The following is a 22,802-nucleotide window of genomic DNA, read 5'->3' as shown; positions in this document are numbered from 1 at the left end:
GCCCACACCTGCGCCCCACAGCCACCCACCCATCCACCTCCATGTCACCGAATACCTTCCGCTCACCTTCAACCCTGCCATTTTTCCTCCTTCTTCCCTCCTTCATCTCACTCTGTAACGTGGCGGCAGCGGGAGGAGCTCCGCTTTTGTTGCCAGTGAAGGGAAGGGAAGGGAAGGTCAGGCCTTCACCTCTCCTTTGCCTCCCACTATCATTTCTCTAATCTGCCCCCACCACCACCACCTCCACCTCCCACGGTTTTTGCCTTTGACATACAGCAGTGGGTTCTGGAGTGGAGTGGACTGAGGAGAGGCGAGGGCGGAACTCGCGCTCGACAGTGAACTCTCGACCCTTCAACTCGGTGAACCCTTGCGGTGCCGCCTGTTAGCTCCCTCCAGCTAAAGTCAAACATGCCTTGTTGCTGCTTCCAATCGCACTGCCCTCCGAAGGAGAAACAAAGTCTCACCCCCTACACACGCAGTTCAGCTCAGTTGTAGTTGACCTGCTGAAAGAAACTACAGCCCGGGGGCCATATGCAGCTTGTTAAACTAAACTTAAAAAATAGCTGTATTTCATCAATTTTTTTCAGTGTTTCAAGAGTCATAAATACCGTACACTGATTTTGTTGGAACTTTGCTTTGGTTCATTTTCAATTGACATTAAAAACACATTTTCTCCTGATCCATGATATGTTTTTTCCCCAATGAGGTGTGTCACCAAAACACTCCATTCATCTGCTCTTGCTCCTGCTCCTGCTCCAGCCCCCCCTGTCAAATTTTACAACACGCCGTGGCCCCACCAGTCAAACAGTTTGCCCACCCCTGCCTTAGTTCTTTCGCTTGGGGCCAACCAAACCGAGGACACTGAGAACAAATACTGTGGAAAGGCATGTTCTAGTGGTGTGTTCAAGACCGCACCAACCGAGACCAAGAACTTATCAAGACTACAGTGTGTCGAGAGCGAGACAAAGCCAAGGCTGTGTGTATTAAAGGAAAATCACGACGAACCAGAACAAATGATGAGTATCTTATTTTAAATTCAAGCTTGCTTCAACATAAATAGAACCGCAGCGCTTCTTTTCAGCAAAGTGTCTTTTAATAATTTTCTTGCTGCTTTGCCGGCTATATATTCATTGCTCCATAAAATGTAAAAATAACCTAACTAGGAATTATTTAACTGAAAATGATGGCACGGCCAAGCATGAGCAAAATGGGTAAATATTTTTTAATGTCTGAGCTCAACGCTAAAAAAAAAAAAAAGAAAAAAAAATACACTCTTACTTATGGTAGTTGTGAAGGACCTGAAAAGTTCTGCTTCATGACTCTATAGGGGTGAGGTCTAGTCCCGGTCCGAGACCGAGACTACACCGAGTGAATATACCATTGAGACGAGACCCTTAAAAAGTGGTCTTGAGACCAGGACCAACCTCGAGTACTACTACAACACCAGCGCCACTACTTTTGACATGAGAAAATCCCTCTCTGCGCGTCTCCGCAGCGGTGATAAATCAAGCGCGGGTGGGTTCGGGGACAGCCGTGACAGCTGTGTATTTTAGCGGACGAGGCGGACGCGCTGGAGGTTGTTTGCAGGTTATCAGCCGGTGAGGAGTCAAAAGGACGGCGGGGGCGCGTGCTGCGAGAGGGGCGGGAGCAGACGGGAGAGTGGGGCTCGCGGGGGGCTCGCGAGCCGCTCCTCCGTCCTATACTGGTCTGAAGCGGGCTCTGGTGGCCACTCGGGAGAGCTGCATTCCACCGTGAAAATAGACGGCGTTGGATGGACATTGGAATCAAGCGTGAAATGGATTAAAGTCGTGTGATTATAATTTACACTGAGGGCCTATGATGGCGTTACAAACCACAAGGAGGAGGGGGGGGGGGGGGGGCGGATGGGTTTCCTCACAGCAGACGAGCCATTGAACACCAGCAAATAACGTCCACGCATTCTCTTCTGAAAATGCGGCAACATATTATTAGTTTTGCAGTATTGTTATGATCGAGTCGATTCGTATTAAGGCGGTGGGATAAGGATTAGCAAACGTGTATTTTACTCATGGCAAACACCCACCAGAAAAATGTTCCATTTCAAATATTAGTGGTCGAAACAATTGACGTCATAGTGATTGGTGACAGAGGTGGTACTTTTTAAAAAAACAACAACATTATATTGTACACATTGTATTGTTTTCATTTCTCAGTCAGTTACAGCCTGTATGTCTGTGTATTCATAGTGATTTTTTTTTGTTTGTTTTTGTTTTTGTTTTCGTTACTGTACTCGTTTACTCAGGCGTAACGTATGCTATATTAGGGCAACGGCAGAACGTGAAAGCGCTGTGTAAACAGCGTACCCACCCATGACCTGTGTAAACATTTGCAAGGTTATCGGCTTGTCATAACCCATCCAAGGCATACATAAACTGTTGTGCTGCCATCCGAGCCTCGTTTCTCGCTCTCACAAAAGCAGCGCCGATACGGAAGAGAGAGACTTATTGAGCTCGAGAGCCCGAGTTATTTTTGCGCCTTTCTATTAGAAGTGTAATGTTGATTCAGGTCGGACGGGCTTCTCTCGTTCGGAATCGGGTTAAACGTCGAGTAACGGTGTCACCTTCATTTAGATTTTATGACCCCCGGCTGGTTTCTGTTTGTCGGAAGTGATCTTCCGATCGCTGCTGACAACCCGGAAATAGTAAACACTCGCGGGTCAACAGATCAATAATAGCAGTTGGTTGTTAAATCCTTTTTTTTCCTCCTCTGTGATGTCAAAGCAAACAAGCAAACACGCACGCTGGGAGACGGCGGGAGGGGGGAGAGTGAAGGGGAGGGCGGTGTGCGCATGCGCCGCGCTCTCCCTATGCGCAGCGCGCAGGCTGCAGCCTCGTCTGCTGACCTCTCCGTGACTCCGACTCGTGCATTATTCATGAGGCGTGCCCGCGCGGCTCACCCCTATCAGTATGCAGAGGGACATTAAGGCTTTTCAAACGGCGATTTAAACGAAGCAATCAGAGGAGCTGCTGCCGCTGCTGCTGCTGCTGCCGCTGCTGATACCGAAAATTGGGGAACGTTTTGGAGAAAGAGAGGTGTAGAATGTGCCCGTGTACGTGCGCGCTCACGCGTGTCTGGTTGCAGGAGGCTAGGTAACAGGCTTCACAACGTTTCCGTCCGTAAAGCTCCAATCAACAAAACTGGCTACTGTCTGAATTGCGTAAAATACGCACGAAATGGAGCAATTTGAACGAAATTGCCTCAATTACCGTTCGGAATTGCGGACACACACACACACACACACACACACACACACACACACACACACTCAAATCACCACTACTACTACACACACACTCACACACTCATCGGCCTGTACAGGATCTTCCCATGCCCGGGTCATTCACCTTTCTCTCCCCCTTCTGCTTTCTCATGCCCTGCCAATAAAGCCACCAAACACAACAAAACACACCCCACTCACTCCTACACAAAGCGCCGCGGCTCTCTCTCTCTCGCTCACTCACACACACAGTGAAAGAGAGACAAACACACCTTTGCATTGCAACAAGCGGAGAGAGAGAGAGAGAGAGAGAGAAAAAAAAAAGGGCCGGACAGGTTATTTACTCACCCCACTCATCATCAGCAACACACAGAAGTGCAAAAGCCGGACTCGGCGCCTTGTGACAGCCTCGACAGGTTCAAAGGAGCAGCAAGCCCGCACACATAATGTACATAATGCGCATAATACTGAGGGAGAAGCGGCTCTGCAGGCTGGAGCTGCCCTGTGTACATAAACGGGAAACAGATGACACACACACACACATGCGCACGTATGCACACACAGAGCAAAAAACAAAGGAGCCCATACAGAGCCGCTGCTGTGCCTTCCCGTGTAACAGCCTCTCTCACTTATCCCGACAAGAAAAGGAACTGTGTGTGTGTGTGTGTGTGTGTGTGTGTGTGTGTGTGTGTGTGTGTGTGTGTGTGTGTGTGTCACGTCCCGTCCTTGTGCGTAAAGGCCCCGTGTATGTGTGTTATGTGGAACGTGCGGTGGCTGTAGTGTTAGTAGGTCGTGGGTGTTGTGCCGGTGGGGGTCGTACAAGGGGGTTCCTGTATCATCATTAAAAGGAGGAAGTTGATGAAAAATGAAATGGGGAGTTTTTTCGCTTTCCTGTTTACCGAGCTGGGACTTCCTCCCGTCCACACACACACACACACACACACACACACACACACACACACACACACACACACACAGTACCGGTCTCGAGCGCCCTTATCTCACACCGGAAATACAAAATTCATTCCTGTCGTGGCCGACACAAGGTTGGCCGCATTTGGAACGCGGCGTAAACATTGTATTTTGACTTCAGAAGGCAAAGTGTAAACAGAAAACAATATTATTTATAAATCGTGTCCAGTTCAAATGTGGTAGCCGAACAATTAATTGCGTGTTATTGCTTTTAATGTTGTGGGAGGTTTTGATTGTAGCCTATCATTACCTTAAAAACTTTTCTTTTTTTCTCTTTTCTTTCTTTTTTTTTTTTTTTGCAAATTTCGACAATAAACATACGTGAGTTCGCATGTATTATTATTTTACCTCCCCTGTCATTCTCTTAAGGTTTTTATTTTATTTTATTTTATTTATTTATTTTAGCCACTGTTGTCCAAATAATTTATGGCACTCCGGCCCCTGACTTTAGATAACACAAAGCTTGTGAGAAATCATCGCAGTGGCGGAGGGCAGCGCCAGGAATCCCCAGACTGAAAACGCATCGCGGGGGCCAGTCTGGTCTCACATGCAGTAAGTGAGGATAATAAATGAGGGTTTGAGAGCAGAGAGGGACTTCCGAAAGCAGAATCCTCCTCTCTTATTAGCCGAGGAGCGCAGATGGATGCCGCAGTAACTGCAGTCGTGACGGGGTGAAGTACAGCCGCGCGTCAAGTGTTATAAATACTCCAGGAGCGGGTTTAATGGAGGGACACTGGATACGCTCTCAATTTAAACGAAACGCAAAATTGACGTGACGCTTAGTAGCGTTGTAATTGAAGTTTAGTAGGAGGGAAATTTTTTTTTTTTGGAAAATAAGAAATGCTTGTTTTAAATAATATGGGCCAATAATGTCGTAGACGCGTGTTGGTTTAATATGCTAATCTAGGTTACTCAACATACATTTTAAATATTGCATTAAAAGCATCAGCTGAAAAAAAATAATCTTCAAATTAATGTCACGCTTAAACAGAATGTTCTGAATTCAATCTATTCGGCCCTAAAACTCAACGAATGGCGCTCATGTTTTATAGAAAGGCTTAAATTATTGTTGTGTCATTTAAAATAAAAATGACTATTTAAATCAAATATCCTCCAACGATGTCCTTTCTATGTAAAACAAATGATGCCTTATTTGTAGCGAGCTTGCTCTAAATAGTAGCTACTGTGTTGTTGCGGCCGATCATCATCATCCATCTCTCGCGGACCGTCTGCCGGCCTCCACCGGGGCGCCATGTTGCGGTCGTTCTACGCACAAATGGAGGAGCCGCATTAATTTAATTGTCGTGTTGTGACGCCGCTTATTATCTGATGGAGAGTTTATAACAGATGAGACGTGTCTATACTGGTCTGGTCTTGGTCTGGTCTGGTCTTGGTCTGGGAGGCCTGGCGGTGACCGGACTGCCGCTAAACAGCGAACATTTGCGCGGCCGTCCTGCGGGTGACGCGTCAAACTTTGAAACGATGATGCATGATGGATCTATTTAATAAAGAGGCAGCGCGCGCGATGAGAGGGAGGGAGGGAGGGAGGGAGGGAGGGGTGGCGCCGCGTGACCGGTAGCCGCACTGTGTTTGACAGCTGGAGTGCCCCCCCCCCAACCCGGCTTTCAGACGTCACATGTCGCGGCAACATCCACCTCTTCTCACCACCAACTCCGCTGCTTTAATCATTCATAAAGCGCCGCGTGCCGGCCAATAAGGCCTCCTCCGCTTAAAATAACGATCCAATGGTCCACCAGTTCACATTTACACTCTCTCTCAATTATTTATTAGGATACTCTCGCATCGTTTTATTGTTTACACTCGTAAAACACTTTGCGTTTATTCGTGATGTTTTTTTTTTTATGCCTGTTGCATTTCCTAACATGTGAATTTCCTGAGCCTGTTTACTTAGGAAATGTACCACATGGCCTATTTAACACTAAAGGCAACAGGAGCAGCAATTTTCATTGGCGTAGTTTGCCAATTCCTAATCTGTGGATCGTTATTATGTGACCGTGGTTCAGCGGTTTTAATCTAAATTACAAAATCGTTGAGCTTGTGGGGGAATGTTTGTCTATCTAATGTTTTCTATTCTATATTATAGCACAACCAGCCTGTGTGGAAATATACTGGGAAGAAGAGGACAACGAAGTTCTTGTACACAAGGATACGAATAATTCCAGACGTGTGTGTGTGTGTGTGTGTGTGTGTGTGTGTGTGTGTGTGTGTGTGTGTGTGTGTGTGTGTGTGTGTGTGTGTTACGCAGGCTCTCTTTTCCAATTATCGATAATAAGGGCCATTGCAAGCACACACACGAAGCAAGCGGAGCTTTGGAGGGGGGTAAAAAATATTCCCCTCTGTAAAAACGCACCAACTTGAAACCAAACGAGACGCCTCGCCGACTTCACTTCTCACCGTGACTCGCCACATTCGCTGCCTCTCCTCTCACAATCCCAGGGTGGCAGTGGAAAACACAAGTCGCATCAGATTCTCGCCTTCCGAAATATGCGGCCCTCGATCAACGACATGTGAATAAGTCAACACACTGCGCCACCAACATTCTAAACGTGCCATTTCAACCGCTGCGTTTTTTCCTTTTCTAATGACAAATAAATCCCCTGATGGAGGCGAGTGTCGAGGATGAAGCAGTTTTGCTTCTCTCTCTCTCTCTCTCCCTCCCTCTCACTCTCTCTCACACACACACACGCGCGCGCACTGAGACGCACCGCGAGCGCGCTGCACCCGGGTTTTCACGCCGCTGCGCGTGCGCGTGGCACCTACGCGCTCAAGCAGCAGCAGCCACAACAACAGCGACAATCTCAGACGTCTCACAACACGGCGGAGCTCGCTCAGCGAGAGCACTTAGGGGAGCGCGAGTACAGTCTCGACTCGCACCCCGAGTGAGTGACATGATAATCACGCAGCCAACACACACACACACACACACACACACCACCCTCGCGACCTTCATCACGCCCCACACACACACACACACACCGCAACTTAACTTCCAAACGTTACTTACCGCCTCCTCCTCTTCCTCCCCCTCCTCCTCCTCCTCGTCGTACATCTCCACGGTGTTTTATTTTAACTCCCAGCGTCCACAGCGGTGCAGACCGGAGCTCACGCGGGCTTCCCAGTGTGAACCGGAGCAGGAGCAGCGGCCGGTAGTAGTGGCCTGCTCTCTCTCCGGCACACACACGCACACAAGCACAAGCAGACATTCCCTCCCTCTCTGCCGCTCCGTCTCTACTTTACTGACCCCTTTAGGATCCCCGCGAAGCCGTTAAACCGTCACTCGCTTTCTAGAAGGTGAAATATATAGTACATTGTCAACTCCCCAAAACCATAAAACTAACTTTATGGACCCCACGTGACCAGAGGGGAGCCAGTGAGAGGTATCAGTTCGAAGCCAGGCCTGATCTTTACGATCCAACCTGGAGATAAAAAACCTTCGTCCGTTTGACATGTAAATGTCAAAGCTTCTTTTTTTCCCCCCCTCTCTCTTCTCCGCGGTGTGGCCCTCAGCTGAAGGGGTTTCGCTTTAAAAAACATATCTCGACATACAAACACACACATACACACACAGGAGGTTGGTGGTAGCGGTTGTGTCCAGATGACCACCACCACCACCCCCAGCGGCTCCCCTGCGCGGTCACGGAAGCCGCGAGCGGCATCAGCAGCCGGTGAGTTTAAAAGTTCACTTGGATGTTTTGCAGTTCGTAACCGTTAGGTGGTAACCTAATTTAGCCGGGAGTGGCCTCCGTTCGGACGGAAAGCGGGAGGCTGTTTAGACAAAATCAACCAATTTGTCCACCGCCGGTAGTTTGTTGTCTTGTCAGACTTGGTAGCGGAGAGGAAAATTGGCCTGTGCGCGTCTGCGTGTGGCGTGTGCGCGGTGATTGGTGAGGACGTCGCCGTGATGTTGACCGGGGTTCAGGAGGTTGCTGTCTGGAGTTCCAGGCGAGGCCTGCCTGGATAACAGAGAAGCAGGCCTCCACACGGGAAGTGTCGCCGTGCGTCTTTACGCACTGGAAACTTTTAAAGCAAAGCTGGAAACTTTCTGTTTGGAAAAATAACTCCATTAAGACAATGTTCTGTTGAGCAACGAAAAATGTGATTGTTTGCGTAGGATTTAAAAAAAAAAAAAAAAAAAAGCACTAAAGCGGACTTGGTACATATAAGAACTGGCGGTTTCTGAACGCCCTCCTTGGTTCATTTCTCAGCCAAAGCGGCTTTAAAGTGGCGCACAGAGCGCGGAGTCTGGCAGCTGATGCCATCTGGAGAAAACGACTGACGCGCGAGGATTTACGCCTCACATAAAAAAATCCGTACGCAATAATTATCACGAATATTCCCCCAAGTTTCGTTTGTCTCCGGCCAATAATGACGGCGCGGTTCTGCGCAAAGCTGAAGTCACATTAAAAAAAAAAATGTTTGGCAACGTGGACGCGTCGTTGTTTTCGAAACGGCGCTGAGCCCATTTGCTCGACAAGTTTGGTGCATCACCAACAACCAGCTGCTCCAGTCTGTCTGAGTTCTGTTTTTTTTGATGAATATGAGCGACTTTATTGTTGCATTTTTTTTTCTACTTCTTCTTCCTCCAAGTTACAAACAAATACAAAATGCTCATTGGCAGAACGCTTATACAGGCCTCACAGGACGGTTAGCCACGTCTCTCTCTCTCTCTCACACACACTCACACACACACACTGGTGGGCACGCGCACACGTACACGCGCGTTGGAACTACAAATAGCCAAATGGTCACATTTAAAAATGTCAATATATCTATTTACATCCTTTTCTGAGACACGAATTCAATAATTACAATAGTAAATAACAGCAATAATATACAGTTACATTTCTTTTAATAATAATAGCGCTATACACACCGTAACGTGGGTGGGTGGATATGGAGATGAAAGGCAGGGCAAAAACACAGACACACACACACACACACACACACACACACACACACACACACACACACACACACATACACATATTCACCCCCCCTCCCCCCAAACAGACACACAGACACACACACTTTTCCCGAACACACACAAAGCAAAGGGGGACTGAAACGCGAGGGCTATACACGCGCCATGGACTGTAAATAACTTACGATAAGAGCTCACATGCCAACTTCTCTAGAAAGCACTTGGTCAATTATATATATTTATATATATATATAAAAAAACACATCTCACTTTGACACGTAAAACGATATTTAGACATTAAACAACAAGTAGGTAGTAAGGTTGTAAGGGCGAACGCAGGTCTAGGTAGAAACATATAGGTAGCATTATTCATTCTTTTCTCATCTCCTACTCCTCCAGATGCATTTTTTTTAGATATATACAAAAAAACGACAGCATATATGAACACCAAGTTTTCTCTTTTTTTTCTACAAGAGCAAAGTACCACAGTCATTATCTTTAACGTTGCTTTTAAAACACCGAAGACCGACATGCCGAACTAAAGTAAAAGTGCTGCGCTGCTGTACAGTACTCAGGTGATGATAGGAAATGTTTCTCTTAAAGTCGAAATTTGGAATTCTCGTGTCTTCATCTGCCTTTTGCTCCATTTTCCCCACTGGCATCCTCTGCCATTTCGCCGTCTCCTCCTTCTTCTTATCTTCTTTAATTTCCTTTTCTTCAAGTTTTCCCTTTTGTTTTGCCCCCACACAGCCCCCCGCCCCGGCTTGTTTCTCTTGCCTTTGCACCGCGCGAACTCTACAGCGACTCTGACAAAGCGGATGGACTGACGGAGGGACGGAAAGAGGGGAAGGCAGGCCGGGCAGGCGGGCGGCGTGGTGGGCTCCGCGCGCTCAGGGCTGGAAGGCGCTGCCGGCCGTGGCGAGGCTCATGCTCTTCAGCTTGTTGTCCTTCTTCCACTTCATCCTGCGGTTCTGGAACCAGATCTTGATCTGGCGCTCCGTCAGGCAGAGCGCGTGCGCGATCTCGATGCGCCGCCGCCGCGTGAGGTAGCGGTTGAAGTGGAACTCCTTCTCCAGCTCCAGGGTCTGGTAGCGGGTGTACGCGGTGCGAGCTCGCTTCCCGTCCGGGCCCGTCATATCTGGGGTGGGGAGGGGGGGTGTAGGTAGGAGCGGACACATGCGTTAGGAAGAGGTTGTTTTTGTGGGGGGTGGAGGGGACGCCCGGGTGCGATCATGCGAATGCGCGTAAACATTATCGGGCTGACAGCAATTTTACGCACAAAATATACGGCTAGCTAATATGCATTTAGATGGGGCATCCTCACCCCCCGACCCCACCCCCGCTCCTAATTTTATTCTTGCGTATTGTAGCAACAGGTGTTAATATGATTCTGTCCGCCCACGCTTTCAGAGGGGCTAACTGCCCCTTCAGCCGCAGCCGCAATCACGGCGCGTAAAAGGCGCAACTGTCTACGCATTTAAAACAACAACAACAGCAAAAAAACGCCCCTTGTTCTCGACACATTTTATATTCCCAGCTTTTCCAACTCCGCAGCCCTGCCTTGCGCTAAGAGATTCGCTTTTATTTGCCACCTCACTGTTTTCTTTTTTAACCACCTCTCTTCACTAGCACCTTCTTTATACCCCCACCACCCACCACCACCACCCCTCTTTTTACTCCCTTCAGCGTTTTATTGCCCCGTCCTCTGCCTCACCTCCCTAATAAAGTTCCCACACGTAATAAAGCTTCACTTTTTCAAAGGAGCAACAGCCTCCCAAAGCCTTGCCGGCCTCTCTTTCTTTTCTCTCCCCCCATAGTTTTTTTTTCTTTTTTCCCACCCGGCTCTGTCTGCTCTCCTCAGCCTGTTGAGCTTTTGCTGCCCGGCTTGCCTCTCGCCTGACAGATTTATGACGCTTTGTGGAATTTGCTAAAATAAAAAAATAAAAAAAAACGAGGCAGAGGAGACGAGGGAGGCAAGCAGCCGGCGTCCCTTTGCTTCTACAAGGAGGGGGGGGGGGGTGCAAAACGAATCGCACTCTGAAAAATATGCTGTAACGTTCGAGTTCAGCCTGGTCAACTCGAGGATGGCCAGCTGTCCTAAATAACCCTCTCAAAAGCAAAACAAACACAAGTTAAAATAAATATATCAAATCAATAATTACGTCTGGAAAAATATCAGCGTTCGTTTCTTTGGTAGCAGTGCGTTAAAATATATTTTGCCCTCAGCAGAAGAAGAAAGAATTCCTCTTCATATCCACAGTAATTAAATTAGAAAAGGGGAAATGCTTTATGGGACGCGGGACAAATATGAAGAACCGTATCTAAATATGCCTTTCAGCTATTATCCAGCAGCCAATTTACTCCGCTCAAATCAAAGCAGTAATATGTCTGCCGGGTCTTTGGTGTGCATTCAAAGAGTCGCGGAGCACCGTGGCTCCCCGTGTCGCTTCCTAAAGCGCTAAACTGTCACCGACCCCCATGAGCCCACGCGTCTTATTGAGCCGGCATTTATGAATATTATCGCCCCTGGAACTCGCCTGATACGCGGCTAATAAGCTGAAAAAACACAAGAGCGGCGTGTACCATGGCTAATGTGCAGCTTTCTCATCCAGGGGAATATCTGCGGCGGCTGAGCCTCGCTGCCCGCCGCGCCGCCCGCGGCTGATCCCGCCGGGCCGCCCTCCTGCTTCTGCCCCGTCCTGGGCTGCTGCTGCTGCTGCTGCTGGTGGTGGTGGCTGCTGCCGTGGCCGGTGTCGCGGCTGTGTTGCAATTCCTCGGCGTCCGGCGACGAGTCGTCCAGCTCGGTGTAGTGCTGCGCCGTGCCGGAGCCGCCGCCGCCGGAGGCGGAGGACGACGACAGGTTCGAGGCGCTCAGATTACCGCTTCCTGGTTGTTGTTGCTGCTGCTGCTGCTGCTCCGAGCGAGGCGACGTCGTCCGCGCGCCCAGCTTGGTGTCTCCGCCGTCGGGTGACAGCAGGGACTCCGCCGCCGAGGCGAGCGAGCAACTGGACGGCTGCCTGAAGCTCCTCTCCACCGCGGCGGCGCCGAAGCCCAGGGTGTCCCCGACGACCGTGCCTCCCCCAAAGTGTCCTCCGGCGCCGGCGCCGCCGCCGCTCCCCCCTCCTCGGCTGTTGACGGTCAGGTCCATGCCATTGTAGCTGTAGCCGTACGAGCCGGTCGCATGGTGCATCGTGGCGGAGGAAGAATCCCTGTACGTCCCGCCGTTCATCGCGCCGCTGCTGGCTCCATAATTTAGCAGTTGATAGTCGGGGCCATTTGGGTAGCGCCCCGAGAACGAGTTTACAAAGTAAGAGCTCATTTAGGTTGTTTTAGAGACTTGCAGGCTTACAGTTGAGTGCTAAGGGGCGCTTGATTTGTTAGATTTCTCTTGGTCGTTATAACGCTCGTACTTTCAACGATTTATGATGTATTAGTGAATTATGGCGTTGCACTGTACTTCGTTTTTAGCTATGTATGCGCCGTCCAAATATGGGGGTGGGGTGGTGTGTGTGTGTGTGTGTGTGTGTTCGAGTGTGAGTTTGTTGGATTGAGGGGTGTGTGTGTGTGTGTGCGTGCGTGTGTGTGTGCGTGCAGTGGGGGAGGTGAGGGGTGAGGTGAGGGAGGAGAGACAGGGAGAGGGGGGGTCGGTCACGTGCTTTTGTTGACCAGTCGTAAATTCTCGCCGATAGCTTCGCAGAGGTAGTTCATGCTCTGAGGTTTCTAATGATGAAGGGATGGGCGGGGTGAGCGCGCCCTCTCTCTCTCTCTCTCTCTCTCTCTCTCTCTCTCTCTCTCACGCGCGCACACACACAAAGTCGCATGGGTTTGTGTATGTGCGTGCAATAGTCCTCTCTCTCTCTCTCTCTCCCCCCCTCTCTCTCCCTCACACCCACCACTTTTCGAGCAGAGGTGCTGGGGGTGGGCTCCGAGCGCCACCTACTGCAGACATAATTTATTGCACGTGATAAAATATGCGAAAAGACGACAGAAATTTAAGCTCCAGTCGTCCCCCGGTCCCGCCCCTAAGAAGGTTTTTGAAAACCTTTAAAAAAAAAAAATTTTTTTTTTTTAAATCCCCTTTTTTGCTTACTTTCACCTTGGATATTTTTCAGGTAGGAAATGTAGCAGTAGCTTCAAACAAAAATATTTTTTTTAATAAGCAATGTACTTAAAGATGTAATCCCCGCCTCTTCCCATAATTACTGATATTGCTGTGAAAATAGTGTAGAACAATTGTATTTGAAATTTTAGGTATAATATTGTACAGTAATAACGCACGCGCGCGCACACACACACACACACACACTACAATACAGTGCTGTACGTTCTTGTGATCAGAAATTATTGTTTTCCTCAATAAATTATTCCAAATTGTGCCACAGTGTTAAAATAAAGAGCCAAAGTCCCCCATTACCCACAATGCACAGTTCTCCTCCTTGGTGTATTTCAACATCGCTCCAATTGCAACTGCCACACTTGGCAACTGTTTTCCAAAACACTGACTTCATTATAAACTCCGGACATGGTTTCATAACTCTGTCCCAAATCTTCCTCTTCTTTGTTTTGTCTTCCTTTTCTTTTTCTCAATTTCTGTCTGGCCGCCACCCCCTCCCGGCCCCCCCGCCCACCTCCCTCCTCCATGCAGCCTTCTTCCAGCTGCAGAAGAGGAATGTTAAACCTGATCTGTGACGTCCACACTGCATGGAAATCTGCTGATTTATGATTTGTTGATTCCCAAGTCGGGATGCATTTCAGCCCTGTGTGTGTGTGTGTGTGTGTGTGTGTGTGTGTGTGTGTGTGTGTGTGTGTGTGTGTGTGTGTGTGAGTGAGATTGTGGAAGGCCTCAGCGAGCACTTGAATGCGCCTGGTTCACACTAACCCCCCCTCACTCCCCTCCCGCGACACACACGTGTATGTATACGCGCGCCGGCAGGACACGGGACAGATGAAGATTTCCAGATTTTCACGTGTGAACTGATACAAATGAATTCACTCCGCGCTCGCGGGGGGGTGCGTTTGTGGAAATGTGCCGCCGCACGTGTGCGCACTCCCGGAGCACATTGTGGGAGACGCAGCTGCTCCCACACGGAGCATCACCGACAGTTGGAATGGAGATCATCTCGAATATTCCGATGGTAACCCCAGCAGAGTGCAACAACTGCAGCAGCGGCAGTGGCGGCAGGGAGCCTCGCGGGGCCGAAATGTACAAAACAGACTTGGTCTCCAAGTCTCCAGTGTTGCTATCAACACTAAATCATTTCTTTGCAATTTTACTTTATTTGTCTCCCTAAGAACAGGCCAATGAGCCAAACAGCTCAGGATCTCGAGTGGGCCGGGAGTGATCTGTAAAGTTGCAGCAATACGAAGGTGGAGGGATGGGGGAGTACAGGAGGAGGAGGAGGAGACACTGACCCAGTTGGCACACACTTCTGAACATACTCCCCTTGTTATATATAGATTTCCACCATCATACTGAATATTTGCACACTGAAGCAGCTCACTGACCCCCTTGCGTCCAAGCAAATTCCACGGTTTCTGATAAGGAGGGGGGGTCAGAGGCCGCGATTTACTTTGATTTGTTACGTGCAACTGCAGAGCTGGATTTTGGCTTCAAGAGATTAAAAATTTGGACTGTTGTAGCTGCACACACACGCTTCTGAATATGATTCTTCATTCTAATTATTCACTCTAAAGGACATGTACATACCGTACCTATGGCGGACAGATGGAAGCCCCATTAACCGTCCTCGCTATGGTGTTTAAAACCTGCGCTTGAACTGTGCAGATTCTAAATAACTTTATTTTATAAGAGATAAGCAGGTAAAGAATTTCCATATCTTTGCTGTAAATTTATGGCCAGGTCAAAACACAATGTAGTAGCGTAACACGACGCCACAAGTCTCTGAAAGTTAAGATGTTCGAGAGTGCGCCACAGCGTATACGTTACATTTAGGTAATACTGTGCAAAATGAACCCATCGCAAACTTCATTGTAGAACCACAACATATACGTATACAACTGTTACTTATCCTGGCTTGAAAATTTGCAATATAATACTCTGCTGGACTCGCTCGACACAGAATGAAATTATCTTTATGGTTTGTGGAGCTCAAATTGAACATCTAGCTATTGGGAAGACAGGCCTATTACTACACTATTATGCACTATGTACTTTCTATTACCAGAAGGGGAAAGGGTGGTTTCAATGCCTCAGTGTAAATAATAAAATCATTTTCAGAAATTATATTTCTGAAAATAACAAAGCCAAATAAAAACAAGACAAAGGGAATTCACACTACAGATATAGAGAGAGATTAAATTGTATAAACACACGAGATCTAAACAAGGCTAGTAAATAATAGTGCATTTGTGAATTACATATACATTTCAGATCCTGTTTTGAATGTATGAAATAATTAATTGAACATAACATTAGTTATTTATTTAGATGTATTTTTTGTTTTTAGGTTTTTTTTGCATGTGTCAGCGAATTGTGACGAACTGATAAGAGGCCTTTTGTGTTCACAGTCGCGCGCATCACTGAAACCCAAGCTGCCGCTGCTGCCGAGAGGTGGACCCCGCGCGCCGGTCACTCAGGGGACACACGGGGTTCAAAGGGTCACGAGGACATTGTCCACTTTGTCTGGCTGAAGTGTCCGTGTGTGTGTCCGTGTGTGTGTGTGTGTGTGTGTGTGTGTGTGTGTGTGTGTGTGTGTGTGTAAGGTGTCTGGCTGGCTGGCTGCTGGAGGACAGGTCAACTTTCTCTCCCTCGCTATGATCATCAATTAGTTCACCAGCAGCAGCAGCAGCGGCTTTTGCGCAAACCTCCGCGAGGCCGCCACAAACGGCGGCATAATTTGCACAAATTCGAAAGAGAACTTGCGCACGTCGTCTTGTTCGTCGTAACTAGCTGTTAATGTTTCCGAAACCGACGCCGCGTCACTTTGCGTTCATTCAAAGAAAGCCTCGCTGGATTCATTTGGCATTTTATTGAACATTTCTATTAGGTAGTATACGCAATTACTTGACAAAAAAAACACTAACATAAACAATGTAAAAAATACATAAAATATACACTTTTTTCCTGAAGGTTTGTTTCTTTTTAGGTAGTTTGGAGAATAACTTCAGTAGGTTAAGACCCTCCTCCCGCACGAGCCCCTTCTCTGTCATCAAAGAAAAGGTTAAATTACCCCTGCAAACCCGCAATTGTTTGACCCACACAAGGCGATTTTCTTCCCCCCGCTAATGTTGCTTATTTCTATACAGTTTAAATATCAACAACATATATGTACACCTGCGAGTAGATTCCCTTTTTTGTCACTCTGTTGTCTGTATTTCAATGTAACACACGTTTAGAGGGCAAAACCTAAACGAATCCGAAAAAAAGAAATCGGTTTATCTGGCCCGAAAACAGCCCCGTGTAGAGTCTTTACAAGTAAAAAAAAAAAAAAAAGTGCCTCTGTAAATGGGAAAAAAAATGAAATAAAACAAAAAGCTTTAGGTAGTATTTTTTTTTTTTTTTTTGGAATGCAGTCGGAAGTTGCGTCTTGTTTTGTCACTGTTAAGTGACGTTTCTCCATGTTTTTATTCTAATTGTACCTGCTTTGTGCCTGTCATTTTTTGTTTTTTGTTTTTTTTTAAGAATTTTCAGACAGGCAAAAACAGCCTCTGAATATCTTACAGGAGGTGGGGGATCGAAAATAAAAATTCTCCTTCGTCTTCGCTCAGAGCGTCACCCCTCTTCCGGTGAAGTGGAGGGGGGGGGGGGAGAAAAAGAAACCCTAAAACGATGTTTACAGTCTTGCCAGAACATTCATTCACAACCGGAGCGACGTCACGACGCTCGCCTGGGTGCGGGTGACGGGAGCCTGCGATTCATTTCCGCTCTTGTTTTTAAGTGTCTCAACAACCAGTTAGTTTTTGTTTTTCCTCCTCCGTTCTCCTCCCTCCATCACCACCACCCTGGCCGCGTCACTCCGTCCGTTTCTCCTCTTCCTCCGCGCCGTTCGTCGTGGAGGCGGCGGAGGAGGACGACGGCGACGAGTTGATGAGCTTGTTCTCCTTCTTCCACTTCATGCGCCGGTTCTGGAACCAGATCTTGATCTGGCGCTCCGTCAGGCAGAGCGCGTGCGCGATTTCGATGCGCCGCCGCCGCGTGAGGTACCGGTTGAAGTGGAACTCCTTCTCCAGCTCCAGGGTCTGGTAGCGGGTGTACGTCTGCCGCCCGCGCCTGCCGGGGCTGCCGAAGGTCCCTGAGGGGAGCGGGGGAGAGAGAGAGACGCAGAGGAGTGAGGTTACACTTTAACTCCAGTAGTCGTGGCTGCATGCAGGTGACACGAACGGCGAGAGTGAGCAGCAGCCTTCCTTGTGCTGCGTTCACCTCCGTTTAATCGTCGTCTTCAAGCACTCATTAGGATCAAAAATTGGCCGAGTCTCGAGTTAATTAGTTCCACGGTCACATGTCCATTAAGCACGCGCAATTTAGTAGGACGCCTTCTTTGAAATTAAATGAATTGTGTTAACATCACGTCGGTACAAGCTGATACATGATTATTAGTGAACTGACACATTTTTAATGTGTTTTAATCGAATGCAACAAAAAAAAACAACCTCTCATAATAAAAATGCCTCACAACCCTGAAATTCTGAAACTAATAAATTAGAAATTTAAAGTTTTATTTGAGATTATTATTATTAACAATAATAATAATAATAATAATAATAATAATAATAATAATATATTTTTAAAAGTAGGACAGGACTGTTTCACAGGGTGTCCCCCACCCCTCGGGAGGAGCATCAGCTTTCAAGGGCTTCATGTTGCTCACTAACTATATTTTGGCCCCCGGTGGTAAACAACTGTCCGTGTTGTCAGTTTAGCAGCTTCAGTGTCTCTATCGATCTGAGGAGCAGCAGAGCACGCGGGGGCTAGATAAACCGCACGCTACTCGGGGCATTAAATATCCATAAATGAAAAAAATTAAATAAATAAAAAAGCAGCTCCTGCAAACCGGATTACGGAGGAGCACTCAGGGCTCCGGTGCCACTCTGCTCTCTCTCCAGCTGCCATTTACATCAGCCAACTGTCATCTCAAGCCGCCTTGCGCGTTTTTTATTCCTTATGTTTCTCTGCGCCTGCTTCCACCTAATCTGTCATAACTCGCAGTGTCCTGCAGGGCTGTGCACAACAGTAGCCCCCCCCCCGCATCATCCACTATTACTCACTTGACTTTCAACAGGCCGTTTTCCTCGATTACACGAAAACACGCTAAAAGCTTCGCAGCGCCGCGGCTCAAACAACGACACTGCTATGTGTGTGTACGGTTTTTTTTTTTGTTTAACGTCACCGCGGGCCGTGTTTTGCGTGCGCAAATAAATCAAATCGTTACGCTCTTTGAGCATGGCCCCTGTATGTGTGTCACTGTTAGCCAGACTTGGCAGCATGAGGCGGCCTGATTGTAAAAAAAAAAAAAAAAAAAAAAAAAGCCTATCTAATCTGTCCAGTGACGGATAAACAGTGGAGGTTAACAATAGAGGATAACAGAGGAAAGTTGTGATGAAATATAGCCACCCTCTTGTGCGTGTACACTTCTTACTTCACCTGCACATAGTCAAAGCTTTGTAAGGAAATTAAATTGTTAGTTTTAATTCATTCCCTTCACTGGACGAAGCTAGAAAATACAAATTAAATGGGAGAGAAATATACTTCAAAAACGAACGACACGATAAAAAATAGTTGGCCTGCCTCGTATAAAAGCAAGTTTCCTTTCTGCATGTCCTGGTTATCTTCCTATCTGCTTCTTGTTTTCACCCACAACACTCTCTGACAGCCTTTTCCTCCCCCCCCCCTGCTCTGCTCAGCTCGGTAGCAGCGCCGGTCAGCAGGTCACATACAGTAACAGGAGCTACAACCCAAACAAACCCGCTTTATGACGGACAATAAAACACGACATGACTGACTGACGGGCCAACAAACGGAGATCATAAAGCAGCGGCTGGGAGAGAGGTGAAGGAGGAGGTGGTGGAGGAGGAGGAGGAGGAAAGACAGCGGAGGGACTTGACAGAGGAAACTAACGTCAATTTTATGACGGGGGATCATAAAATATGCATGAGACGACGCCGGGGTGGAAAGGAAAAGAAGACGAAGAAGAAAAGGAAGAAGAAGAAGAAGAAGAAGAGGGACTCACCGTTGCACGCGTTCATCCGCTGCATCCACGGGTAAATGGGCGTCGATGAGGACTGCTTGTCGTCCATCGCGTCGCCGTACAGCCCCTTGCCACTCAACCCCGCGCACTCCGCTTTGCGGTGCATGCCGTCCTGACCCAACACCAGCTGGTGCTCCTCCAGGCTGCACGGGTGCTCCTTGTCCCGGTAGAAGCTGGTGGCGGCCGCCGCCGCCGCCGCCGCCGCGGCCGCCGCGGCGTAATCGCAGGCACCGGCTCCGACCCCCGCGGCGGCGGAGCGGTGCCCGCCGTACGCGCCGCTCGCAGCCTGCTGGTAGTAGGACGACGCCGCCGCCGTGTACGGCTTGTCCTGGTGCACGCCGCTGCCGCTCGCGCCGTACGCCACGGCGGCGGCGGCGGCGGTGACGGCCGCGGCCGGGTAGTGTCTGAGCGGGTGGTCGGCGGCGGCGTAGCCGGACGAGTAGAGCGGGATCTGACCCAGGAAGGACTCCGCCGCCGCCGCGGCAGCAGCCGCCTGCCCGCCTCCGCCGCCCGTTCCCGGTAGCGTCACCGGGAAAGAGGAGTTGACAAAATAGGAACTCATTGAGGAAGGGAGAGAGAGAGAGGAGAGGAGAGGGAAAAAAAGAGGGGGGAATAAAAGGCGGCCGAGGAGAGAGAGGATGTGAAGAGGGGAAAAGGAGGAGAGGAAGAGAGAGAGAGGGGAGGACGCAAAACACAACAACAACGTTTTCACGCGCTCCGAGGTGGAGAAGCGGCGGCGGCAGCAGCAGTAGAAGAGGAGGAGGAGGAGGAGGAGGAGGAGGAGTTGCTAACGGCTAGCGGCTAACTGTTCTCCCTCCCGTCCTCCTTCCTCTGCCTTTCCCCCTGCCTGCCGCACTTTATGATTTGTTGTGCTTTATAGCCCGACAGTCCGACGGAGCCGCCGCGGCTATCACTTAGTTTATCGCAGATTGGGAGGGGGAAGGAGGGGAGGGTGGGGGCGTGAGGGGGTGAGGAGGGCGAGAGAGGGGAAGGGGGTATCTGGGTGGCTGAGTGCCAATGTGGGAGAGAGAGAGGGGGGAGGAGGAGGGGAGGGGGCAGGAGAGAAAGTGTGTGTGTGTGTGTGTGTGTGTGTGTGTGTGTGTGTGTGTGTGTGTGTGTGTGAAATGGAACAGGGTGGAGGGAGGAGTTGGGGGTGGAGGGGGGCACGGACCAGCTGACCCCGTGCTGACCAATGGGAGGCTTCGGTGACTGGCATTCGCTCGCTGCCCCCCCCCCCTTTTTTTTTTTCCTCCTTTTCTTGGAGAGAGGAAGAGCGAGCGGACGGGGGGGGGGGTGGGGGCTGGGGTGAGGGGGGTGAGCTGGGAACTACACTGCCCCCCCCCCCCCCACACACACACACCATCCTCATATCCCTTTCTCTTTCCCTCCAATTGGCGCTCGCGCTCTCTCCAATCTTGCGCGCCGGTTTTTTAACCCGGTGAGATTGCGCAATCACAACCGGAACCCCCCGACGCGTTAAATCGATTCTGTCCCCGCCCGCGTGTCGTCCTCCGTCTGTTGGCGGAACCATAAAACACACACACACACACACACACACACACGCCAGGCGGAGGGTGTGCACACCACCTATAAGCCGCCACCAGAGGCGACAGAATAATAAAACATATTCCCAGCGTTTTTTGGGCGCACAATGCCGCGCGCATTAAAATGGATTTCTTTGTGGCGAGGAGCGCGCCTATAGGTTACATGCGGTCCCTGGAGTCCGCATCCTTGCGTAGTGTGCTTTTACGCAGTGTATTCGTCCGTAATTGAGGTGTTTGTACGCTCAGAAGTGGTGTGTGTGTGTGTGTGTGTGTGTGTGTGTGTGTGTGTGTGTGTGTGTGTGTTTGGACAGTCGGCCCGGATTTATACCCTCCAACCCAATCAGTGCGAGCGCGTGTTTCCCTCCGCTACTTCCTACCGCAAGGTCCCCCCTCCCCCCGCGTCGCAGCAGTCATACATAAAGTCAATGGTAAATTTCCAGGACATAATCTGACAGTTTTGAATGTATTCTGGATTAACGCTGCAGTCGCTGTGTGCCCCGTGTTAGTTGCTGAACAAATGGGGTGTGTGTGTGTGTGTGTGTGTGTGTGTGTGTGTGTGTGTGTGTGTGTGTGTGTGTGTGTGTGTGTGTGTGTGTGTGTGGAGAAATTGAGATGTTCCAGGTCCAGACTCCGACCGCTTCGTTTCGATGTGATCAATGTGTGTAATCGCTTTTCATTTTCGTCTCCGGTCACACTGATTAGTTTGAAATTTAGAACGCCGGGATTTAAAGGAAATGTCCTCAGTTTGTCTCATTCTCTCCACTTTTTTTGCGGGGCGGTGGGAGCTGAGTTGAGCAGCTCGCCAGTGAAAAAGTATTTCCACCGTGGGCGCATTTAATCAAACAAGACAAATTGTTACAGCTCTATTTAGCTCCGTTTGAAAAGATCCTTCGGGACGGAATGAAATTATATAAATTTTTGCTCATATGGTGGTGTAGCTTACAATTAAAACAACGTACACACAGCACAAATGAAACCCAAAAGTTGCAGGCCCAAATTGCTAATGTTAATGCTATTAAAGGTAAGCAGGTATTTTTTTCTTTTTTTTTTTTTTGAATGCTTTTGCATATTTAAATATCACAGACTTTTACGCGTTAAATGCCCTTTAAATGTTTTTGCGTCATTAATTCACACGAGAAAAAGAATTTTAAAATTGGAATCACTCACACACACACACACACACGACTTTTAACTTCGTTATGTTTCCCTCTAACAAATTTACAACGAGCAACACTGAACACTCCATCATCATCATCCAACATTTAAAAACATATTTTAAAACAACAACATGAAACAACTTTTTTTTTTTAAATGACAACGTTAATTGTTTTGCTTTCTGCCTCCGCAGAAAGTTTATTATTTTTTTTTATTTATTTATTTTTTTTTAAGAACACACTGGTTGGCCTGCTTTCAATCTGACACTTGCAAGGTGAATGTGTGTCGTTCGGGTCGTAAAATAACCCGCAGCCATAAATAAGTCTCCTTGTGTGTCTCGCACTGCAGGCTGTGACTTGTCTCCGTGGGCCAAACTGCGCGCAGTCACACTGGCGAACAGGGACAAAGGCTCTATTTTTACTTTTCGACTTCACCCTCCCACTCTCGATCATTCCGCCGTGCAAGCCGTCTTTCCTTTCTCCCGCCGTAGAGCGCTATCACTGACCAGAGCAAGGGAGATACACACACACACACACACACACACACACACTCTCTCTCTCTCTCACATACACACACATACAAATTCTCTGCTCGGGCTATCTGTGCAGGATCACGCAGACAGATTGGGGGGGGGGGGGGATCTCTTCTTCTTCATACTTTCGTTTTGACCCCACTCACTCTCTCACTCTCTCACTCTCTCCTCGTCTTCCCCTCCCCAGCCTCTCACT

At 48.7% G+C, this 22,802-nt stretch overlaps 2 protein-coding genes across 2 annotated transcripts; both read right to left on the bottom strand.

Annotated features, from left to right (window-relative positions):
• Positions 1–9,081: 9,081 nt before the first annotated feature.
• hoxb5a (homeobox B5a) lies at positions 9,082–12,711 on the bottom strand. The gene is made up of 2 exons (XM_076023657.1): positions 11,754–12,711; positions 9,082–10,308 (listed from the first exon to the last, which is right to left on the bottom strand). Exons 1-2 carry the CDS (start codon positions 12,487–12,489, stop codon positions 10,061–10,063), a joined length of 984 nt encoding a protein of 327 aa, XP_075879772.1. The 5' UTR covers positions 12,490–12,711; the 3' UTR covers positions 9,082–10,060.
• A 3,433-nt stretch (positions 12,712–16,144) lies between these two features.
• Positions 16,145–20,327, bottom strand: LOC142886622 (homeobox protein Hox-B6a-like). The gene is made up of 2 exons (XM_076023658.1): positions 19,358–20,327; positions 16,145–17,422 (listed from the first exon to the last, which is right to left on the bottom strand). The coding sequence occupies exons 1-2, from the start codon at positions 19,935–19,937 to the stop codon at positions 17,142–17,144; spliced, it is 861 nt and encodes a 286-aa protein (XP_075879773.1). The 5' UTR covers positions 19,938–20,327; the 3' UTR covers positions 16,145–17,141.
• Between the last annotated feature and the right edge of the window lie 2,475 nt (positions 20,328–22,802).

This window comes from Nelusetta ayraudi, unplaced genomic scaffold (assembly GCF_046127955.1).
Source record: "Nelusetta ayraudi isolate G7.1 ecotype Tasmania unplaced genomic scaffold, CSIRO-AGI_Nayr_v1 ptg000016l, whole genome shotgun sequence".
In the NCBI taxonomy this organism is placed as follows: Eukaryota; Metazoa; Chordata; class Actinopteri; order Tetraodontiformes; family Monacanthidae; genus Nelusetta; species Nelusetta ayraudi.
Note: the sequence above shows the minus strand (reverse complement) of the source record. Positions and strands in the feature narration are given on the sequence as shown.

Bases quoted from the DNA above. Each gene is read 5' to 3' on its own strand.
- hoxb5a (XM_076023657.1), bottom strand. From the start codon at position 12,489: ATGAGCTCTTACTTTGTAAACTCGTTCTCGGGGCGCTACCCAAATGGC. The intron at 10,309-11,753 runs GTACACGCCGCT...TCCCCACCCCAG, and splicing joins AAAGCTGCACATTAGCCATG to ATATGACGGGCCCGGACGGG.
- LOC142886622 (XM_076023658.1), bottom strand. From the start codon at position 19,937: ATGAGTTCCTATTTTGTCAACTCCTCTTTCCCGGTGACGCTACCGGGA. The intron at 17,423-19,357 runs GTGAGTCCCTCT...CGCTCCCCTCAG, and splicing joins GCGGATGAACGCGTGCAACG to GGACCTTCGGCAGCCCCGGC.